The sequence below is a fragment of the Ranitomeya imitator genome, chromosome 1 (assembly GCF_032444005.1).
Source record: "Ranitomeya imitator isolate aRanImi1 chromosome 1, aRanImi1.pri, whole genome shotgun sequence".
NCBI classification, from domain to species: Eukaryota; Metazoa; Chordata; class Amphibia; order Anura; family Dendrobatidae; genus Ranitomeya; species Ranitomeya imitator.
This window is the reverse complement of record NC_091282.1, coordinates 1081797403-1081821549: the sequence shown is the minus strand read 5'-3', so window position 1 is coordinate 1081821549 and position 24147 is coordinate 1081797403. Positions and strand designations below refer to the sequence as shown.

At 43.7% G+C, this 24147-nt stretch overlaps 1 protein-coding gene across 2 annotated transcripts in view; it reads right to left on the bottom strand.

Moving 5' to 3' along the window:
• The window catches only part of GALNT7 (polypeptide N-acetylgalactosaminyltransferase 7), a 237639-nt gene that overhangs the window by 65193 nt on the left and 148299 nt on the right, over nucleotides 1-24147 (bottom strand). For both annotated transcript variants that reach the window (XM_069744237.1, XM_069744236.1), the window contains exon 3: nucleotides 631-797. In XM_069744237.1, the coding sequence (XP_069600338.1) occupies nucleotides 631-797 (167 nt within the window). The remainder of the gene's footprint in view (nucleotides 1-630; nucleotides 798-24147) is intronic.

The following is a 24147-nucleotide window of genomic DNA, read 5'->3' as shown; positions in this document are numbered from 1 at the left end:
TTTGTACATGAAAGCATTATTTCCTGTCCGTGTAAACTGGCCTGATTGTGGCAGTCCTGGGGGCCTTTACTGGACCACGGTAACATGGCGGACTTGAATGCCTTTGTTAGATCTCAGTCTCCAATAGCCGCTGACTGACACTCCATAATAGTTGTGGGGCTTCTATTCGGTGACAGAGAAAGCTTCTCTCTACCAAGATGCTGCGGTTGCTATTGATTGGAGATATAAAGGACCGACAAAATGGTAGCATCATTGAGGGCGTCTCCTGTGGGCAATGCGGTATTGTACAGCAACATTCACAAGGTGAGGCAGCGGCAGAATACTGGCACAGACAGACGCTCCAACATATTAAATAGGTCTGTGGTCCCCAACTGGGTAACACGGGCACCGATACCCCCTGACGTATACCACCGAAGTACACTGTAAACATAATATGAATTGACTCTAATGTGTATGGCCATCTAGAAGACAAAGGTATGACAAAGTTCATCAAGCCATCTCTTCTAGGTTAGAAACGTCATAAGCACACGTACGCTGTGACAGATGGTGATGGGTGCAGACTGGTGGTGGCAGATCTCAAGTCTAGGGTCAGCCTTCTACACGTTGTGTCAGCAGATATCCAGAACTCACCTTTGTTACTGTAATCATCTATCATGACAATCTCAGCCAGGTATTTTCTAGGGGTCCTCTTGATAACGCTGTGAACGGTCCTCATAAGAGTTGACCAGCCTTCATTATGGAAAACGATGATCACACTGGACGTGAGCAGGTTCTCATCATAATTCCAGTACTTGCACCTAGAAATAGAGTATGACCGGTTAGTAACAATTACGTCTTCTGATTATAACAAGAGGTAAAATAATAAAATAGGTTTCCTTTATACAGCTACTGATAAACCTAGTACGACTAAAGCTGGTCAGAAGCCAGAGGTGTAGCAGGAGCGATGATCGCCATCAGCCCAACGCCACCACAAAGATGTCCCTTCAGCTCACTTCATTGGTGGCAACAGGGGAGAGGGATATGCAGCTACCAGGCAAATCTTGTGTCGCTAATCTATTAACAGGTTAAAGGGAACTTATGAATCAGCTCCTGGCAGCCAGGTAAGCTTTTATCTGAAATGCTCCGGCTTCTCAGAGGAAATAAGAGTGTTAAAATCTGGGGACCCTAGAGAGATCTGACTAGACCGATGCCAGCCCCGGCAGGCTTCTTTCCCCGCCTCCCTAGTTGATTGACCGGTCTCTCCAGATGTACACATGAGCGAGACCTGTCCATCATGAATTGATAACAGCTTCCCTTTAAAATCTATTGACAATGGAAAACAAGCCTGGAGATCCCTAATGGATCCGATCAGGTCGCTGCATGTAGTAATGGACCTTATTTTGTACACAATGTTATTCGGTATTTTGCACCAGTGCTTGTTTCTGCCTTCAGATAATTTGCAGGCTTTCCAATTTTGGACGATTCTATGAATCTGACTGAGGTGCAACATAAAGGATTATCTCAGACATGGCAAAATGCAAGTACAAATAAGCCCTCACCCTGACACAGTGATTAGGGCACTGCAGAGCGGAGATACCTCCTCATAGAGCTGAAGGAGCAGGCAGCACGTAATTATCTCGCCGCCACTTTCTCACTGTTCCTAGTCTTCTGTCAGTCAATGCATTAAAAGACAATTTTAAGTACAGGTTTTCTCCCATATGAGAAGACTAAAATAAAAAGTAAAGAGTGAATATGAAAGTTCTCTAGATAAAATATATTACAGATGCCAGTACTCATTATGGATGCAGTTTGCCAGTTTTGAAGCACTTGTTTTGCCTTCTGTGCCCTTAACAAGAGGACACTGGCCGACATTTATGGTGTAGGACAATGTAGGCTAGTGTCCTCCTAAGCTCCACAGGGTGCGGTCTGTGGACACTATGGGGTATGCAGGTGCTAGTTCTTGATGTATGGACCTGTATCTAAATACCTCATCCAAGAGGTCTCCAAAAATACAGCATTTGAAGATTCTGTGCCAATACATAAAACACATCTTTTTAACCCCTTCCTGAGAGGGTGAATATTCCTTTTTTTTGTGGTCATTTTGATTTCTGTCCCCATTTTCCATGAGCCATCTTTTTTTTCTATTAACATAGCTGTATAAGGATTTGGATTTTTGCAGGACACATTGTAATTTTGAATGACGCAGTTCACTTTAAAATATAATGCACTGAAAAATGAGGAAAAAAAAATTCCAAGTGATGGGGTGAAATCATCAAAAAAGGCCCACAGCTATTGTGGCAATCTATTGGCACCTGAATGGACTCCCGCCCAGGAATGCATCACATAAATGTCGCTGTCACGAGTGGATAGTGGCATTTAAATGGTTAAACAGCACATTAAAAGCAAGTGTCAAGACTATGCACAGCTGTCACCCAACATGTAGGGAGCAGGGTCAGACCATAAGCCGGCCCCATACTCCCAAACCCGACACACTAGTGCCTCCAATGTCAGGACATTTATTCCGTACATGAAATGAACATTTAGAATTAGGTTTAATTCACAAATTCCGGTGAAGAAAATCCCAAACACCTTACAAGTCAGCGATTTGCATATAGCACAGGTAAAGATGCAGTCTCCAAGCTTTACATGTAATGGGAGTGACAACTTAGATGCAAGAAATCAGTCCTCTGTGACTGATCCCCATAAGGCTACGTTCACATTAGCGTTACGCTAATGTGCGTCGCTGTTGCGTCGGCGACGCAGCGGCGACGCGCCCCTATGTTTAACATAGGGGACGCGTGCGTTTTTTTGTTAGCGTTTTTCGACATGTGCGTCGTTTTCGACGCTAGCGTCGGACGCACGAAAATGCAACAAGTTGCATTGTTTGTGCGTCCGATTTTCGTCAAAAAACGACGCACGCGTCGCAAAACGCAGCGTTTTTGCGCGCGTTTTTGGTGCGGGAAGTACATCCGTCTAATAAGGGATAAGAGATCTATTTAAAAAATGGATGTAGCATGTTTTCTGAAATCTGGTTACTTTCCAATGTAATGATTTAAAGGGTTGTAAAAACAAGTTATCACCTATAATTGGCTGATCAGTGGATGATCGGCTGCTCGGACTTGCATTGATTGGCATTATTGGGCATTTTTTATACCTTTTGCAATGGAGCGGCAGTGCACATGCTCGACCACTGTTCCATTCTTTCCCTATGGGGCAGCGATCCGCTATATACAGGCCCCTCACGGGGAATGAATGACGTGGCGGTCTTGCATCCAACCTGCTGCTCCATTTTGTAACGAGGATAAAAGTCCCCCTTGTGGAATAATTATTCCCAATTCTGCAGAGTGGTGCAGGTCCCAATGGTCAGACCACTCCAGAAAGGCAAGTTATCACTGTCAGGTATCACTTTCAATGAAACTTCTTTAAAAAGCCATTTACATGCCGGTTTTGGGTTTTGCTTATGGATTGCTTGCTAGGAGACACTTGGGAAACTGCCACCCAATTTCAGATGGTATACGGGCTGTTTTTAAGTGGAATGGGAATTTTTCTCCCCATTGCAAAATGGAGCATAATCTCACTGCTACATTTACTCTGTATGGGGCAGGCGGATAAAGCAGGGAGCATCGCTGGGCAGTCTCATGGGGATTAATTGGAGCTGCGGTCGAGCATATGCACTGATGCTCTATTCTAAGGGCGCAGTATAAATTGGACTGCAATGCTTGGACTGGCCCTGGCTCTCCCGACCCAAGCGCCACAGCTTCATTTAATCCACGCAGCTGTCACACTCTAGTTGGGAGACCCAGTCCGAGCACTGCGGTCCGATCTCTGTCCGATTTATATAGTGATATCACTGCACCCTAAAGGGCATAAAAGTTTTGCTCTGTCATTCAGTGCCGGTCCCAGCGGTCAGACCACCACCAATAAACCAATTGTCACCTATCCACATGAGATAACAGCAGACAATCCCTGTAACCCTAATACTCCTACTATTTCATTCAGTTCTGGTACCAATGTATAAATACAATAATGCCTCCCTGCTAACACCCTTGCACCTCTCCAGTCCATCCATAACTCTGCTGCCCCACTAATTCATCTCTCTCCTCGCTACTCCTCAGCTTCCCCCCTCTGCAAATTTATTCACTGGCTCTCATTCCCTCAGCGTGTCCAGTTCAAATTACTAATACTAGCCTACAAAGCCATCCACAACCTGTCTCCTCCATATATCTCTGAACTAATCTCCCGATATCTTCCCTCACGTAATCTCCGGCCCTTCCAAGACCTCCTTCTCTCCTCCACCCTTATTTGCTCCTCACCCAACCGCCTCCAAGACTTCTCCCGAATATCCCCCATCCTCTGGAATTCTTTGCCCCAACACATCCGACTATCAACCACATTCGGATCCTTCAGACGGAACCTGAAAACCCACCTCTTCAGGAAAGCCTACAGCCTGCACTGACCCCGCTGCCTCCTCACCACTTCCGAAGCTACCGCCTCACCAACACCGGAGCTCCTGCAACCCTCAACCTATTGTCTCAATCCCCACCATCCTGTAGAATGTAAGCCCGCAAGGGCAGGGTCCTCGCCCCTCTGTATCAGTCCGTAATTGTTAGTTTGCTTAATGCAAGTGATATCTATAATTTGTATGTAACCCCTTCTCATGTACAGCACTATGGAATCAATGGTGCTATATAAATAATAATAATAATAATAATAATAATAATATGGAAGGTTTGTGTGACCGCGCAGCTAAGGCCAGGGGTATAGGTGGTGAAATGCACTGGTACTTGTTCTTTGACAGTTCTTGAGCCATAAACAATATATCAAATGACTACAAGACAAAAATAATTTTACTTTGCACAGCAAAAAATCTGCAGTCAATGAGCGGCAACAAGAAATGTATCACAGTAAAAACTAAACTGCATATAAATAAGTCCAGATTTAGAAATCCATTACTGGTAATCACACAGAGGCCGTTACAACTGAGAACAGTGACTCAAAGCATGCTCGTACATTGCAAAAACACTGACAAAGAGCAGAAAACATCTGCTCCACATTGTACTTGTGAGGAGGGAGGAGGGGCGGAAAGGCCTTGAAGAAAAGAGGGGAGAGAAAAAAAAACCAGGGGATAGAGAGAGAGGGAAGACAGACAGCAACAAATGTGTGATTCTTATAGAAGCCATAAAAGACGCCCATTGAAAACGATCCTGGAAGCATCGGAAAGCGATCTGCTCATCCGTTTCTATCTCAATGATCCTTGAGTTAGCTTTTAGTAGCCATAATACAAATGAGGAGAACATCCCATCAAACTACATGTACTCCAGTGCCACAGATCCTGAAGGGACAAGCCCTTACAAAATGCAAATTAAACAGCAGAAAAATGTTCCGAATTTCCCAGCAGAAGCGAACTGTATTTGTAATGCACATGACAGATCTCCGCACGGCCGCTGCTTCTTTCTGGGATTTCTATGTCATTTAAAATTCAGCGGAGATGGAGGCAGCAGACGAGTCAAAGAAAGCGACATCAAAATAAAGCTCAAGAAAGAAATCTGTACGGTACAGTGAGACGCACAACCATGAGGAGACGGCAGCACTATTAATCTGCTCTGTGACATCTCCTAAGGCCTCACTCTGACATCAGTTTATTTCCATATATTTCAACAGTGTTTGGTCAGGGTTTCCATTTTATTTTACCATCAGTGTCTTAATTTGTAAAAATAAATTAATAAATAAATTACTTTTGTCATCCATCACAATGTTAGAATCAGACAGCTCATGCAAGCCACCATGATCAAAAATGGTCAGCAAAAAACATGGACACGTGAATAGCACCATGGATTTCAACGGTCACAATTATGGAGAGAACACACGTATAAAATGGACGTCTGAGCGAGGCCTCCGGGTGTGCATAAAAAGTTACAAGATCCAATGGACATTTCTGTGAAATCACAAGGGCATTTTTAAAATGCAAGTTCCAATATATTACAATTACAATGTACAAATATGAGGGGGTCAGTACCGAGATCTTTACTGTGAGAGCAGTGAGACTATGGAACGTTCTGCCACATGATGCTGTAATGGTTGGTTCACTACACTAGTACAAGGAGGGCCTGGATACTTATTATAATATTACAGGCTATGGGCAGTAGATGGAGCGTTGATCATACTATACGATACGATACTATATATATATAGTATATACTATACTATACGATACGATACACTTTATTGATACCATAATTTCCCACGGGATCAATAAAGTGTATCGTATCGTATCGTATCGTATAGTCACATAGGAGTTCCATGTTTTTTTTAAAGATTGAAACTAGGAGACATAAGTCCAGAAAGTTCAACCTATAGCTTAACAAGCTGTTCCAGAGGAAGGTAAAACCCCATTAGGCAGACACGAATTATCATATATTAGGGGAAAAATTCCTTCCTGCCTCCACATTCGGCAATCAGACCAGTTCCCTGGATCAACGCTCCATCTACTGCCCATAGCCTGTAATATTATAATAAGTATCCAGGCCCTCCTTGTACTAGTGTAGTGAACCAACCATTACAGCATCATGTGGCAGACCGTTCCATAGTCTCACTGCTCTCACAGTAAGGCTATATTCACACTTTGCGGATTTTGCTGCGGATCCGCAGCGGATTTGACCGCTGCGGATCCGCAGCAGTTTCCCATGAGTTTACATTACAATGTAAACCTATGGGAAACAAAAAACGCTGTGCACATGCTGCAGAAAAATCCGCGCGGAAACGCTGCGGATTACATTCCGCAGCATGTCACTTCTTTTCTGCGGATTTTCACCTGCTCCAATAGAAAACTGCAGTTGAAAATCCGCAGAAGAAAACGCAGTAAAAACCGCGATGGGTTTTCACTGCGGATTTTGCAATTCCACTGTGGAAAAATCCGCAGTGGAATCTGCAAAGTGTGCACATAGCCTAAAGATCTCGGTACTGACCCCCTCATATTTGTACATTGTAATTAGATCACCCCTAAACCTTTGTAAATGACCCACACATTTGATAACCTGTCTTGGTATTGCAGATCACCCATCCGCTCAATAACCGTGGTCAATCTTCCTGTTGTAAATGGTGAATATTTTGCTTATTTACCAATATCATTATCCATAATTATTATTTAAGATTATAATAAGCATTCTGATCAGTTAGAAGCTAAAGAATCTGTGCAAAGCATCGCATGTCAACTAAACCACAGATCCATCAGTAAAATTTGCCTCATTTTTTGGGCAAAAACCTGTACGACATGCCTAGACGCTGCTCAGGTGGTCGCTACTTGTCCTCATTTCAGAGATCCAACTCTGTATAGAGCATTTTTTTTTTTTTTTTACATGAGGGGGAAAAAGTGAAATGTACACATATATTAGCATGCCAATTAGTGGTCCATCTGTGGAGGGCACCATTTCCATTTTTTGGTCCTCATCAGTGTATACAGAGAAAACCCTGAAACAGCGCCGTCTATTAAGGGGTCTCTGCTATGGCCGATATGAGCTCCTGTGAACCCTGAGAGAGACGACTCCAAAAGAAGGCCACAAGGGTAAGGCCAGACATGGCGCTCGACTGCATGGTCTTGTGGGTGAAAAAGAATTGTCCCTGCAAAATCAAATCATTGTTTGATAGGCAATCTGAAAAAGACAGTGGTACCTGGTCAGTGCGGTCCTGGGCCGTGAGCGCCATATCTGGCCTTACCCTTAGGGCTTGTTCTGATGAGCGTGTTACACGGATATGTGCCGTCTCAATAACCGTCCTACAGCACGCTGATCAAAGATGATCTAATTGGGTTGTTCAGATGAGTATTGTCACACAACCCGAGTGTCCATGTGAAAACAAACTGCAGCATGCACTATTCTCTTCTGAGTATTGGATGAGAGTCGCCTGTACAGATCATCTGCTTAGTAGGAGACATTTACAGACACATTGTGATTAATAACCTAAGGAGCTGTACTTGATTATGTTCATTGATTTATGAAAATGGAAATGACACGGACATAGAAGACGGACACAAGGATAACAATATGGATGAAAAGCGTCCAATATATCTGGATACAACTCGGATGACTTTTCATTTGCTCGTCTGACTCCGGCCTTTGTATTGACGGGGATGATCACAGGAGCAGAACATAAAGATAGGAAGGGAAATAGAGTCAGGCAGGGTCATAGAAGATGGTGGCCTAACTCAGAACCATAAAAAGGAGAGCGCCACAGCAGACTGGTCTCCACAAGCTCCGGATAAAGTAATGACCTAGGATGAAGCAGCAGGAAGCTCATTAACATCTCGGCTGGGCTCTTCGTGTGTCCATCATATACTTTTTACGACAAAATCAACAATACATGTAATGAATAAACTGTGCAAGTTCTGTCCTGGTGATGCTTCTACCCAATATCTCAGTGCTGCTGGGGGAACTTTTGCTTTAATCTCCTCCCAGAATGTTCTATTGTACAGTAACCTACAGTTCAGAAATGCCAGGGGCAGCGTCAGAGACCGGCACTTGTCTGGTTAAAGGTCATTTTTTATTTCTTAGTGAAGCATTGCTGAACAGTCCCGGAAATGGACGGACTTGAAAACTTATTTTGAAGGTGGCAAAAAATTTTAAAATGTGAAATATTAATCAGGCGTGAATACAGAAAGATTTCTACACTAGTTGTGTGCTTCAGACACCAAGGCAAGCAGTGAAGATCCCACCATGTGTCACAGCACAGGAAGCAAGGCACTGTACATACTGCTGCATGTTGCCATCTAGTGGCAGTCCGTGTAACTACACCACCACAACGTGGATTAAAAAATGATGGGCAGAAGGCGCAGGACACGTTCTGACATTCAACAGAATAAACTCCCACGTTTCTTTACCTTACATGATATTATATATAGAATCTAAAATGTAACGTAAAGAAAGCTAGCATGTACGGTGTGTTTCTGATGATGTTTGGTACAGGTGCAGAATAGCACGCATTGATATTTTTATGAGATTTGTCAATGGTTTGATATCAGAATGTGAAAATAACATTCCTAGAGGCAAGAATTGTTTGAAGGTGGCAAACGCTTTTGAAATGTTAAATAGTCTTTGATCTTCGGATGTTTTTGGTGCTCCGAGACATGAGCTTTCAATGCCAGACCTGTGGATGGTTGATTTTATTAAGTGTATGCGCCTGAAAGCAGAATGCACTGCTGTGTGTGGTTACTGGGAAAACTGTGTGTAGTCCATTACTAATGGTAGGACGATAAGTGACGGCTGGTGGGCCGTTATATTCATAGAATCATAGAATGGTAATGTGGGAAGGATCCTCCAGGGCCATCATAGAATCATAGAATGGAAGAGTGGAAAGAGACCTACATGGTCACCATAGAATGGTAGAGTGGTAGAGAGGGAAGGGACCTCCACGGTCACCATAGAATCATAGAATGGAAGAGTGGAAAGGGACCTACATGGTCACCACAGAATGGTAGAGTGGAAAGGGACCTACATGGTCACCACAGAATGGTAGAGTGGTAGAGAGGGAAGGGACCTCCACGGTCACCATAGAATGGAAGAGTGGAAAGGGACCTACATGGTCACCACAGAATGGTAGAGTGGAAAGGGACCTACATGGTCACCACAGAATGGTAGAGTAGGAAGGGACCTCCAGTGTCACCATAGAATAGTAGCGTGGGATGAGAACTCCAGGGTCACCATAGAATGGTAGAGTGGGAAGGGACCTCCAGGGTCACTGTAGAATGGTAGAGTGGGAAGGGACCTCCAAGGTCATCATAGAATGGTAGAGTGGGAAGGGACCTCCAGGGTCACCACAGAATGGTAGAGTGGGAAGGGACCTCCAAGGTCATCATAGAATGGTAGAGTGGGAAGGGACCTCCATGGTCACCATTGAATGGTAGAGTGGGAAGGGACCTCCAGGGTAACTACAGAATGGTAGAGTGGGAAGGCACCTCCAGGGTCATGGTGTCCAACCCCCTTCTTAATGTAGGATTCACTCAACCATCTCAGACAGATATCTGTCCAGCCTCTGTCTGGGGTGCTTTCACACTGTTTAGACACCCATTCAGTGGCCCTGTCGGGGCTTACGTCTGAACCCCCCGCAAGACGGGATTCGGATGTATGAGCCTGTGGGCCCATAGAATGGTGCCGACAGAGTAAACGTGTGCTCTGCCGTGCATCATTTTGGGGAGTTTACGTCTACTCGAGGTGGACACTCAGACATTGTGTACATCCAATCCCTGATTAAAGGAACATTTATGGCGAGGTGTGTGGAGGCACACGTCAGTAATGAGATGTGCCCACGTCATTAAGTGGTGTGAGCCTCTTAACGAACGTGGTGCCTCTTATCCATAAACACCTTTCATTCAGACTGATGTACAAAATGCCAGTATTAGTGAATCGAGGCCATAGTAGTTGTCTGACTTTTCAAACTACGTTTTCTCAGATTGCTCCAATACACAAATAGCTGCATTAGCGCACCAATGTCTGATTCCTGCCGCCTTTGGTCCAGGTAGCTCTAATCTGCTGCAGGCTCCCTGTATTGCTACTTCTCTACAAATGCCAAGCTGCAGCAGGATATGAAATGTTTTTTCTATGAAGTGTTATTTCAGCTTTGTGCAGTCGTAGCAGGCGTACATATGTGCCACTTTTGGTGCAAACTGAAGCTAACATGGTCAGTCTGGTAGATTTTCTCTCAAGAATCATTGAGCGTTAATCTGAGCAATTGAATGAAGAAAAAACTAGGTCACATAATCATTGCAGATTCATGTCCTGAGCATGATACGAGCACAAGAGAAGAGTCTGCCAGGATTACTGCTCCAATGCCACATCCTGTAGGTGCACACGCTCAGTGTTTGCAGTGGACACTGGAGCGCTGCGGAAATACGCATTTTTGATGCTTATTTTTTTATTAATTTGAATGACTGAAAATGTTGCAAAAATGCTGAAAAAAAATGACGTTATAAAAACTGCATCATATCTGCAAGGAAAAAATAAGCAACATGTGCATGAGATTTCAGATATCACATTCACCTTGCTGGTACTGTCAAACCCTGCGTTTTTTCCAGCATTAAAAAAGGAATGTGTGAACAAGCCCTAACATAGTATCGTGTAACCAAAGGAAATGCATCAGTAAATTTGTGCAAAACATGGGTTATACCAGTGGTGGCGCACCTGGGGCACGCAGAGCCCTCCCTGTGGGTACACACGCTGGCCCGCCACAGCACACGCAGCTCCTTCCTACATTCAAATGGATTTAGACACAAACACATCTGAACAGTGCTGGGCCGGGAATGGGGCCGAGGAGCTTCTGTCAGCGTCAGGTCCGATGTGCAGCACTGATGATGTCAGCACACTACTGACTTAATCACACTGTGTCCACTGAGAAGAAAAGGGTATACCCGCACTGCTGCCTACGCGATCACCTATCTGCGTGCTGTAAAATGCTGTACCAGTGCCTTTACCTCCTACTCAATTGCATGGGCACTAGGGGTGCATAACCAAGAGAGTGCATGACATCCAAAAAAGAAGAAAAAAAAGTAGTTAGCACGCACCAAGCCCGTTGCTGTAAAAGTCTTTATTAGGACATGGACAGGGAGAACATGATGGTCCAGGGACTTAATCACACTGCTGCCTGCGCCAGGGCGACAGCGTGGGCACTGGTAAGAGCTCCAGGGGTGCCGAACAAGAAATGTATCATTGGGAACAGGGACACAGTTTTGACAGAGGCAGTGTGTCGGGATGGGGAGGCTGCCTTATTCAGAGGGACAGCGCGTGTATATATATTTTGCAGAGGGACAGTGTGTGTATATTTTGCAGAGGGACAGTGTGTGTATATTTTGCAGAGGGACAGCGTGTGTGTATATTTTGCAGAGGGGCAGCGTGTGTATACATATTTTGCAGAGGGGCAGCGTGTGTATATATATTTTGCAGAGGGGCAGCGTGTGTATATATATTTTGCAGAGGGACAGTGTGTGTATATTTTGCAGAGTTACAGTGTGTGTATATATATTTTGCAGAGGGACAGTGTGTGTATATTTTGCAGAGGGGCAGCGTGTGTATATATATTTTGCAGAGGGACAGCGTGTGTGTATATTTTGCAGAGGGACAGTGTGGGTATATTTTGTAGAGGGACAGTGTGTGTATATATATTTTGTAGAGGGGCAGCGTGTGTATATATATTTTGCAGAGGGGCAGCGTGTGTATATATATTTTGCAGAGGGGCAGCGTGTGTATATATATATTTTGCAGAGGGACAGTGTGTGTATATTTTGCAGAGTTACAGTGTGTGTATATTTTGCAGAGTTACAGTGTGTGTAGATATATTTTGCAGAGGGACAGTGTGTGTATATTTTGCAGAGGGGCAGCGTGTGTATATATATTTTGCAGAGGGACAGCGTGAGTATATATATTTTGCAGAGGGACAGCGTGTGTGTGTATATTTTGCAGAGGGGCAGCGTGTGCATATATATTTTGCAGAGGGACAGTGTGTGTATATTTTGCAGAGGGGCAGCGTGTGTATAAATATTTTGCAGAAGGACAGTGTGTGTATATGTTGCGGAGGGGGGGCAGCGTGTGTATATATATTTTGCAGAGGGACAGTGTGTGTATATATATTTTGCAGAGGGGCAGCGTGTGTATATATATTTTGCAGAGGGACAGCGTGTGTGTGTATATTTTGCAGAGGGACAGTGTGTATATTTTGCAGAGGGACAGTGTGTGTATATATATTTTGCAGAGGGACAGTGTGTGTATATATATTTTGCAGAGGGACAGCGTGTGTATATATATATATTTTGCAGAGGGGCAGCGTGTGTATATTTTGCAGAGGGACAGTGTGTGTATATATATTTTGCAGAGGGACAGCGTGTGTATATATATATATATTTTGCAGAGGGGCAGCGTGTGTATATATATTTTGCAGAGGGACAGTGTGTGTATATTTTGCAGAGGGACAGTGTGTGTATATATATTTTGCAGAGGGGCAGCATGTGTGTATATATATTTTGCAGAGGGGCAGCATGTGTATATATATTTTGCAGATGGACAGTGTGTGTATATTTTGCAGAGGGGCAGCGTGTATATTTTGCAGAGGGACAGCGTGTGTGTATGTGTATATATATTTTGCAGAGGGACAGCGTGTGTGTATATATTTTGCAGAGGGACAGTGTGTGTATATTTTGCAGAGGGACAGTGTGTGTATATATATTTTGCAGAGGGACAGTGTGTGTATATATATTTTGCAGAGGGACAGCGTGTGTGTATATATTTTGCAGAGGGACAGTGTGTGTATATTTTGCAGAGGGACAGTGTGTGTATATATATTTTGCAGAGGGACAGCGTGTGTATATATATATATTTTGCAGAGGGGCAGCGTGTGTATATATATTTTGCAGAGGGACAGTGTGTGTATATTTTGCAGAGGGACAGTGTGTGTGTATATATATTTTGCAGAGGGGCAGCATGTGTGTATATATATTTTGCAGAGGGGCAGCATGTGTATATATATTTTGCAGATGGACAGTGTGTGTATATTTTGCAGAGGGGCAGCGTGTATATTTTGCAGAGGGACAGCGTGTGTGTATGTGTATATATATTTTGCAGAGGGACAGTGTGTGTGTATATATTTTGCAGAGGGACAGTGTGTGTATATTTTGCAGAGGGACAGTGTGTGTATATATATTTTGCAGAGGGACAGTATGTGTATATTTTTCAGAGGGGCGTGTGTATATATATTTTGCAGAGGGACAGTGTGTGTGTGTATATATTTTGCAGAGGGACAGCGTGTGTGTGTGTGTGTGTATATATATTTTGCAGAGGGGCAGCGTGTGCGTATATTTTGCAGAGGGACAGCGTGTGTATATATATTTTGCAGAGGGACAGTGTGTGTATATTTTGCAGAGGGGCAGCGTGTGTGTATATATATTTTGCAGAGGGACAGTATGTGTATATTTTGCAGAGGGGCAGCGTGTGTATATATATTTTGCAGAGGGACAGTGTGTGTATATTTTGGAGAGGGGCAGCGTGTGTATATATATATTTTGCAAAGGGATAGTATGTGTATATTCTGCAGAGGGGCAGCGTGTGTATATATATTTTGCAGAGGGACAGTGTGTATATTTTGCAGAGGGACAGTGTGTGTATATATCTATTTTGCAGAGGGACAGTGTGCGTATATATATTTTGCAGAGGGGCAGTGTGTATATATATTTTGCTGAGAGGCAGCACGCACTTATGTGTGTATAAAGATTTATTTTGCAGAAGGGCAGTGTGTGGTGCATGTATATTGTGCGTGTGTGTTGTGACAAAGCCTCTGGGACACAGATACCCTGTCCAGAGTCCCCTGCTTAGCAAGTGAAGGTGCCGTACATCTGTAAGATTGCGCCAATTCTGGCACTTAGCCCCTCTCTTCCCACTCCCGTGTAGCGGTGGGATATGGAGTATTAAGGGGTTAATGTCATCTTTGTTGTGAATTCTGTTGTCAAGCTCCCTCCTGTGGTCATGAATGGTACTTCGGCTGGTTCTGTCCATAGGCTTCCTCTGGTGGTTGTGAGTGGGGCTGCGGCTTCTGAGTTTCCTTCCACAGGTGACGAGGTTAATTCGTTAGCTGGCTGCTCTATTTAACTCCACTTAGATCATTGCTCCATGCCACCTGTCAATGTTCCAGTATTGGTCTAGTTCACTCCTGGATCGTTCCTGTGACCTGTCTTCCTAGCAGAAGCTAAGTTCCTGCTTGTTTTTCTCTGTTTGCTATTTTTCTGTCCAGCTTGCTATTTTGATTTTTGTCTTGCTTGCTGGAAGCTCTGGGACGCAGAGGGAGCGCCTCCGCACCGTGAGTCGGTGCGGAGGGTCTTTTTGTGCCCTCTGCGTGGTCTTTTTGTAGTTTTTGTGCTGACCGCAAAGTTACCTTTCCTATCCTCTGTCTGTTCAGTAAGTCGGGCCTCACTTTGCTAAATCTATTTCATCTCTGTGTTTGTAATTTTCATCTTTACTCACAGTCATAATATGTGGGGGGCTGCCTTTTCCTTTGGGGAATTTCTCTGAGGCAAGGTAGGCTTTATTTTTCTATCTTTAGGGCTAGCTAGTTCCTTAGACTGTGCCGAGTTGCATAGGGAGCGTTAGGAGCAATCCACGGCTATTTCTAGTGTGGTTGATAGGATTAGGGATTGCGGTCAGCAGAGTTCCCACATCCCAGAGCTCGTCCTATATTATCAGTAACTATCAGGTCATTCCGTGTGCTCTTAACCACCAGGTCCATTATTGTCCTAACCACCAGGTCATAACACATCTTGCTATTGTAAGGTGACATTAAGCCGGGTTAATAACGGAGAGGCATCAATAAGACGCCTATTCATTATTAATCCAATAGTAATAAAGGGTTAATAAAACACCCACATTAGGAAAAAAGTATTTTAATATTCTTCATTTAACCATACTTACCATACTTCAGCGCCTGCAAAAAACGTAAAATAACAAACCGTATACTACCTGTCCGCCGTAGTCCAATTAATAACGAGTGTTCCACGACAATTTCCCCTATAGAACAGTGACATCGGGTGAAGTCACTGCTCTATAGGACCCTCAGTGACACACTGACAGGAGACAATGGCTCCTGCAGTGCATCACTGAGAGGTTACCTTAGGACAAAGTCTCACTTTATGGCAATTGCTGCGTGGGAAAATTTCTCACACAGCAATGCCAAAAGTGAGACTAGGGCCTATTTTTTTTTTTACAGCGGCGGAGGAATACAGTGCAGAAGCATACCTTCCTCCCGTCATTGTGTTCCCCGGCAGCCCGCACAGAGCCCCAGCAAGCCCGCACAGAGCCCCAGCAAGCCCGCACAGAGCCCCGGCAAGCCCGCACAGAGCCTCGGCAGCCCGCACAGAGCACCGGCAGCCCGCACAGACCCCCGAGACGCCCGTACAGATCCCAGGCAGGCCCGCACAGACTCCGCCCGCACACACAGACATGCACAGTGTCGGCCCAACTCTTCCCCCCCTCAGAACAGGATGTATACACTTCTTCTCCTGATCTCACGCCTGCCTTATTAGAAAACACCAGTGATTGTCTTACCGCTGTCTCTAGCATCATGTCCTCCCTCTATCTGAAACTAAACCTGTCAAAAACTGAACTCCTCGTGTTCTCTCCCTCTACTAACCTACCTTTGCCTGACATTGCCATCTCCGTTTGCGGTTCCACCATTACTCCAAAGCAACATGCCCGCTGCCTTGGGGTCATCCTTGATTCTGACCTTTCATTCACCCCCCACATCCGATCACTGGCTCGCTCTTCTTACCTGCATCTCAAAAACATTTCTAGAATTCGCCCTTTTCTTACTTTCGACTCTGCAAAAACTCTTACTGTTTCACTTATTCATTCTCGTCTGGACTATTGTAACTCTCTACTAATCGGCCTCCCTCTTACCAAACTCTCCCCGCTCCAATCTGTCCTGAATGCTGCTGCCAGGATCATATTCCTCACCAACCGTTACACCGATGCCTCTACCTTGTGCCAGTCATTACACTGGTTACCCATCCACTCCAGAATCCAGTACAAAACTACTACCCTCATCCACAAAGCACTCCATGGCTCAGCACCACCCTACATCTCCTCCCTGGTATCAGTCTACCACCCTACCCGTGCCCTCCGCTCCGCTAATGACCTCAGGTTAGCATCCTCAATAATCAGAACCTCCCACTCCCGTCTCCAAGACTTTACACGTGCTGCGCCGATTCTTTGGAATGCACTACCTAGGATAATACGATTAATCCCCAATCCCCACAGTTTTAAGCGTGCCCTAAAAACTCATTTGTTCAGACTGGCCTACCGCCTCAATGCATTAACCTAACGATCCCTGTGTGGCCTATATTAAAAAAAAAAAAAAAAAAAAAATAAATTAATTAACTGGTTCATGCAGCTTTACATGAACACCCAAGCCTTACACTATGGCTGGTCCGAATAACTATAGCAATTGTTACCATCCACCTCTCGTGTCTCCCCTTTTCCTCATAGTTTGTAAGCTTACGAGCAGGGCCCTCACTCCTCCTGGTATCTGTTTTGAACTGTATTTCTGTTATGCTGTAATGTCTATTGTATGTACAAGTCCCCTCTATAATTTGTAAAGCGCTGCGGAATATGTTGGCGCTATATAAATAAAAATTATTATTATTATTATTATGTAGAAGGACAGAAAGGGCTTATTTACATTCTGATATTTGTGCCCCATTGACTTGCATTGGTATTGGGTATCGGCGATATCCGATATTTTTTGGATATCGGCCGATCCAATCCGATACTGATACTTCTTGATATCGGAAGGTATCAGTCAACACTAGTCCTGAAGAGTCTGAACCTGTATTGCTCCAGAGCGGGGCGCCACCCGCATACGTAGGGACTGTGTTGCAGTGTTTTTTTGTTTTCTGTCTTAGCCGGAAAGGCTGCATTTATTTTCATTTCTTGTTGGTTTATGCCGTAATACAATAAACCAACTGAAGAAGATTGAAAGAGAGGGTATTCCTATTCTCTACCTCTGTATACCGCCATCTGAGTTGGACTACCACAGTGTGTCTGTGTATATACAGGTGCTTCTCACAAGATTAGAATATCATCAAAAAGTTACAGTATATACTAGAGTATAAGCCGACCCGAGTATAAGCCGAGACCCCAAATTTTGCCACAAAAAAACTGAGAAAACGTAATGACTCGAGTATAAGCCCAGGGTGGGAAATGCAGCAGCTAACGGTAAATGTCAAAAATAAAAATATATACCAATAAAAGTAAAAATAATAGAGACATGAGTATATTAAGTGTTTTTGAATATCCATATTGAATCAGGAGCCCCATATAATGCTCCATACAGTTCATGATGAGCCCCATATAATGCTCCATACAAAATATGCCCCATATAATGCTCCATACAGTTTATGATGGGTCCCATAAGATGCTCCATATTAAAATATGTCCCATATAATGCTGCACAAATGTTAATTATGGCCCCATTAGGCCTCTTTCACACTTCAGTTGTTTGGCGTCAGTCACTACCGACATAGTGCCGGATTGACGGATCCGTCACAATTGTTGAGAAAACGGTTCTAACGGATCCGTTTTTTTGACGGATCCGTTACTTGGGGGTTGTCTGGGAAAAGTATCTACTTTTTGGAGCATGCACAATTGAAAAAACGGATTGGGGCGACGGATCCGCCGAAAAAACGGTTGCGGCGGATCCGTCGCCCATAGGCGGCCATTCTATGGAATGGCGGACGCGACGGATCCGTCGCGATCCGTCATTTTGGCCTTGACAAAAAACGTTTAAATGTCCGTCTATTTTCAGAAAACGTCCGCCAAATTTCGACGCATCCGTCGCATGGCGGATGGAACGGACGACCATCCGTCACAATCCGTCGCTAATGCAAGTCTATGGGAAAATAACGGATCCGTCAAAAAAAATTGACGGATCCGTTATTTGTGGAAAATGGCGGTTATAGACTGACGCCAAACAACTGAAGTGTGAAAGAGGCCTAAGATGCTCCATAGAGACATTTGCCCCATACAATGCTGCACAAATGCTGATTATGGCCCCATAAGATGCTCTATACAGACATTTGCCCCATACAATGCTGCATAAATAATAATAATCTTTATTTTTATATAGCGCTAACATATTCTGCTGCACTTTACAGTTTTGCACACATTATCATCGCTGTCCCCAATGGGGCTCACAATCTAAATTCCCTATCAGTATGTCTTTGGAATGTGGGAGGAAACCTGAGTGCCCGGAGGAAATCCACGCAAACACGGAGAGAACATACAAACTCTGTGCAGATGGTGTCCTTGGTGGGATTTGAACCCAGGACTCCAGCGCTGCAATGCTAACCACTGCGCCACTGTGCTGCCCATTACGGCCCCGCAAGATGCTCCATAGAGATATTTGCCCCCATATAATGCTGCACATGGCCCCATAAACCCAAAGAAAGAGGGAAGTAACAAACCAAAAATAAAATTTAAGAAATTTTATTGACATCAATTAAAAGACAGAAATATGAAAAAATATTCAAATGTAAACAAATACAAAGGGGATGAGAACACGGCAGAGTGTAGAGCAAATCCAAGTAGTGTATCAATATAAATACATGAAAAAGGGGGTAAATAAATAAATAGCTAATTGCACATGCACCAGCAGGCTCTGGATTACAGAGAAAAATATTTTGACCACAAAGTAAATGCAACTATAATCAATAAAGTACTTCTGAACGAGGATATGAAGACCTACATGTAGCAGATGGTGTTCAATGTGCCCTATACTGGCTACTGAAACCCATATAGTGTAAGGTACTCAAATTGTACCTCTAAGAGATGCCAAAGTGGCCAGTGCATAGGCGGCAGTGCCGATTAAAAATTAACCAAGTGGGCACAAAGTAAAGTGTCAGTGCACAATGGAGTTCAGATATACTCCTGGGTACCCACCTCACGGCAAATCCCTCCACCAGCAGGTATGCACACAGCGTCACTATTTTATCTCTGATTTTCCTTGCATGATTCCTATAGGAGTATATGGGAGTGGAGTCGGGTCCATATTCATTACTGTAATGAGCGGTACCATGTGACCGCTCAATACAGGAAGAAGCTGTCAGTGCCCGGAGAAGCAGGGACGGCAGGGACCGCGCCAGGAGCAGGTGAGTATGATTAGACAGCTGCCGTTCCCCCTTCCCTGCCGACCCCTGGGAATGACTCGAGTATAAGCCGAGAGAGGCAATTTCAGCCTAAAAAAATGGGCTGAAATTCTCGGCTTATACTCGAGTATATACGGTAATTTATTTCAGTTCTACAATACAAAAAGTGAAACGCATATATTATATACAGTCACTAAAAACAGAGTGATCTATTTCAAGTGTTTATTTCTTTTAATGTTGATGATTTTGGCTAAAAGAAAATGAAAACCCAAAAGTCATTATCTCAGTAAATCAGAATTAACAAAAAACACCTGCAAAGGCTTCCTAAGCATTTAAAACAGATGACAGATGTCCAGAAGGCAGTCATTGACACACTCCACAAGGAGGGAAAGCCATAAAAGGTCAATGCAAACTGTGATTAACAAATGGAAATTCAGGGGCTCTGTAAAAACAAATCCACTGTCAGATAGGCCAACAAAAATTTCATCCACAACTGCCAGGAAAATTATTCGGGATGCAAAGAAAAACCCACAAATAACATCAGCTGAAATACAGGACTCTCTGAAAACTAGCGGTGTGGCTGTTTCAAGATGCACAATAAGGAGGCACTTGAAGAAAGCCATTACTGCACTAATGCCACAAAGTATATCTCTAAATACGCAAAACAGCACAGAGACAAGCCTCAAAACTTCTGGAACAAGGTAATTTGGAGTGATGAGACCAAAATTGAACTTTTTGGCCACAACCATAAATCGTACATCTGGAGAGAGGTGAACACGGCCTATGATGAAAGGAACACCATTCCTACTGTAAGGCATGGAGGTGGATCGCTGATGTTTTGGGGATGTGTGAGCAACAAAAGCACAGCAAACTTGGTCCCCCCCCCCTGGCTGAAAACACCTGTCCCCAGCCACCCCAGAAAAGGCACATCTGGAAGATGCGCCTATTCTGGCACTTCGCCACTCTCTTCCCATTCCCGTGTAGCGGTGGGATATGGGGTAATGAAGGGTTAATGTCACCTTGCTATTGTAAGGTGACATTAAGCCAAATTAATAATGGAGAGGCGTCAATTATGACACCTATCCATTATTAATCCAATAGTAGTAAAGTAGTTTAAAAAAACACAAACACATTATTAAAAATTATTTTAATGAAATAAACACAAAGGTTGTTGTAATATTTTATTCAACGCCCAATCCAGTCACTGAAGACCCTCGTTCTGTAACAAAAAAAAAAATAATAAACCAACAATATCCTTACCTTCCAAAGATCTGTAATGTCCAACGATGTAAATCCATCTGAAGGGGTTAAAATATTGTGCAGCCACGAGCTTTGCTAATGCAACATTGTTCGTGGCTGCAAAACCCCGGGGAATGAAGGTAAAGTAGGTCAATAACCTATATTTACCTTCATTTGCGGTGAGGCGCCCTCTGCTGGTTGTCCCTAGATCGTGGGAACTTTCCTAGAAAGCTCCCAGGCTCGAGTTCATATGAGGACAACCAGCAGAGGGCGCCTCTTATGAACTCGAGCCTATATATATATATAAACAGTATATATATATATATTTTTTTAACACATGGATCCCTTGTATAGCCGTATGTTGGTTTTGCAAGCCTGCGAGAAAAACACGCAGTACGGATGCCATACGGATTACATACGGAGGATGCCATGTGCAAAATACGCTGATACTCCCTGCCTACGGAGGAGCTACGGACCACTATTTTGGGGACTTTTCAGCGTATTACGGCCGTAATATATGGACCGTATTGTCTTACGCCGAGTGTGACTCCAGCCTAAGTGTGTGTATTTTACAGAGGGTTAGTGTGTGTGTGTGTGTGTGTGTGCGCATGTATATATATATATTTTTCAGAGGGTCAGAGTGTGTGTATATTTTACAGAGGGTCAGTGTGTGTGTGTATAGTTTATTTTACAGAGGGTCAGAGTGTGTGTATATTTTAGAGGGTCAGTGTGTGTGTATATTTTACAGAGGGTCAATGTGTGTGTATATTTTACAGAGGGTCAGTGTGTGTGTGTATATTTTACAGAGGGTCAGTGTGTGTATATATTTTACAGAGGGTCAGTGTGTATGTATATTTTACAGAGGGTCAGTGTGTGTATATATTTTACAGAGGTCAGAGTGTATATTTTACAGAGGGTCAGAGTGTGTGTATTTTACAGAGGGTCAGTGTGTGTGTATATTTTATTTTACAGAGGGTCAGAGTGTGTGTATATTTTACAGAGGGTCAGTGTATGTGTATATTTTACAGAGGGTCACGGTGTGTGTATATTTTACAGAGGGTCAGTGTGTGTGTGTGTGTGTGTATTTTATTTTACAGAGGGTCAGAGTGTGTGTATATTTTATTTTACAGAGGGTCAGAGAGTGTGTATATTTTACAGAGGGTCAGAGAGTGTGTATATTTTACAGAGGGTCAGTGTATGTGTATATTTTACAGAGGGTCACAGTGTGTGTATATTTTACAGAGGGTCAGTGTGTGTCTATTTTACAGAGGGTCAGTGTGTGTCTATTTTACAGAGAGTCAGAGTGTGTCTATTTTACAGAGGGTCAGAGTGTGTGTTTGTGTAAGGAAGAGTATTTTGCAATTTGTGATAAATACGTGCGTCTTGGGTTGCCGTTTGGGCACTCAGTCCCTAATGGGCGTGCGCTAGCGATGTGCCGTCATTGAGTGACGGACCCGAGACGCGGGCTGCAGCGTTTCCGGGTCCGTCACTGCTAGCGCAGATGGAGCTAGCAGATGCTCCATCTGCGCTAGCGCAGTGCCAAAGTCGGCACTTGCGTTAGTGCAGTCCGTTTAACGGATTTGTTGAACGGACTGCACAACGCAAGTGTGAACCTAGCCTAAGAGGTTCGCCATCACTAGGTTATACCATAGATTACTTGTCAGCTCCTACATGTCACATACGTGAGCCGGATTACAACATAACCACAGGAAAGAACATCTTTACCATCAGACCACTATTACTTAGAGGACTTTTCCAGGTATGCTTTCATAGCAATTGCGCTATGTAGCAAATGTCTGTTCCAAATGTGCTACAAGTCCCCTTCTGTACCTAGTGTGTCCCTGTGTGGGGTGATGGATGGCTCCAATTGCTGCTCTTCCTCCCCCCAAACAGCTGTTTGCAACAAATGGCAAAAACATTTGTGCCATCATCACAACCAAACAAGGTGCCCATTGTAATCAGAAGACACACTGTAGGAGTAGCCCCCTCCCCTATATTGGCCGAACAGACCTATAAAAGGAATAAGAACGGGAGCTGTACGAGCACAACCCTATCCTTGGGGAGACTGGCTTATTAAGAGACGCTCACAAGTACGGTCTGCACTGACAGGTGGCCGGGTCCTGCGATAATCACCAGATCCATCATAAGCCTCATCATTCTAACAAAACAAGGACTATCACAAATCGTCATCCTCATGTCTCATAGGATTATATGATGCGAACATTCAGACAATATGTTTCCGATCTCGTCCCTTTAAGTGGTACAGCCATCTATATATATAGTAATTACTGTGACCTGAAATCCTGAGAGGAAGATTAATGGTGCTAATTACACATAATGCCTCATATTCCTGACCTCCATTAATACAAATATCATTACAGTGAATAACCCTCTTACCCTGCCAGGGAAAGTCTGCAGCCGTAGAATGCCGTCCTCCCATGCAAGTCTGCAAGCATTGATGGATGGACAGGGTGACCTTGACTTTATCTGCAGTAAATTCACCATTACATAAAAAAAATCCTCCTACTTTATTTATAGATGTTTAATATTATTAACCTACATATTGGATATTTTATCCCTCTAAAACCCGACTAAAGCTCAGAGCTCCAGTCCTGCTGGTCAGGTGAATAATATGATGAATCCTGCCTCATAGGATAGAATTCTTTATATATTGGGCTCAGATCTAGAGAAATTTAATTTCCTTCAAACAAAATCAGGTCTCATCCTGGTATAAATCAGCACCCGCCAATTCTGTTGCCTGTAAGTGCAGCATAAGCCATTAAAGAGTAATGCTGATTTTGTGTAGGTGGTATATAAATGTGTCAGTTAATGTGCCATTTTTGGGGTGTCTGCCACAATCTAGATTGTGAGCCCCATTGGGGACAGCGATGATAATGTGTGCAAACTGTAAAGCGCTGCGGAATATGTTAGCGCTATATGAAAATAAAGATTATTATTATTATGGCGATTCCTTCTCCCACTTTGATTCTAATCATTCCGCCTATATTTTCCATTATGTCTAAGCTTCTGCAGAGGGAGTGCAGTCTTATCATACAGCACTTGCTCTGACTTGAGTTTGACTTCCATACTACGGTAGGAAAGATCTTTGAAAAAATTATTAAACAACATGTATGTAAGTACCTGGATAAGAATTAAGTGATTAACCAGAGTCAGCATGGGTTTGTACCTAATAAGTCATGTCAGACTAACTTAATTTCCTTCTATGACAGAATCACTGACTGCGTGGATCAGGGAAATGCTGTAGA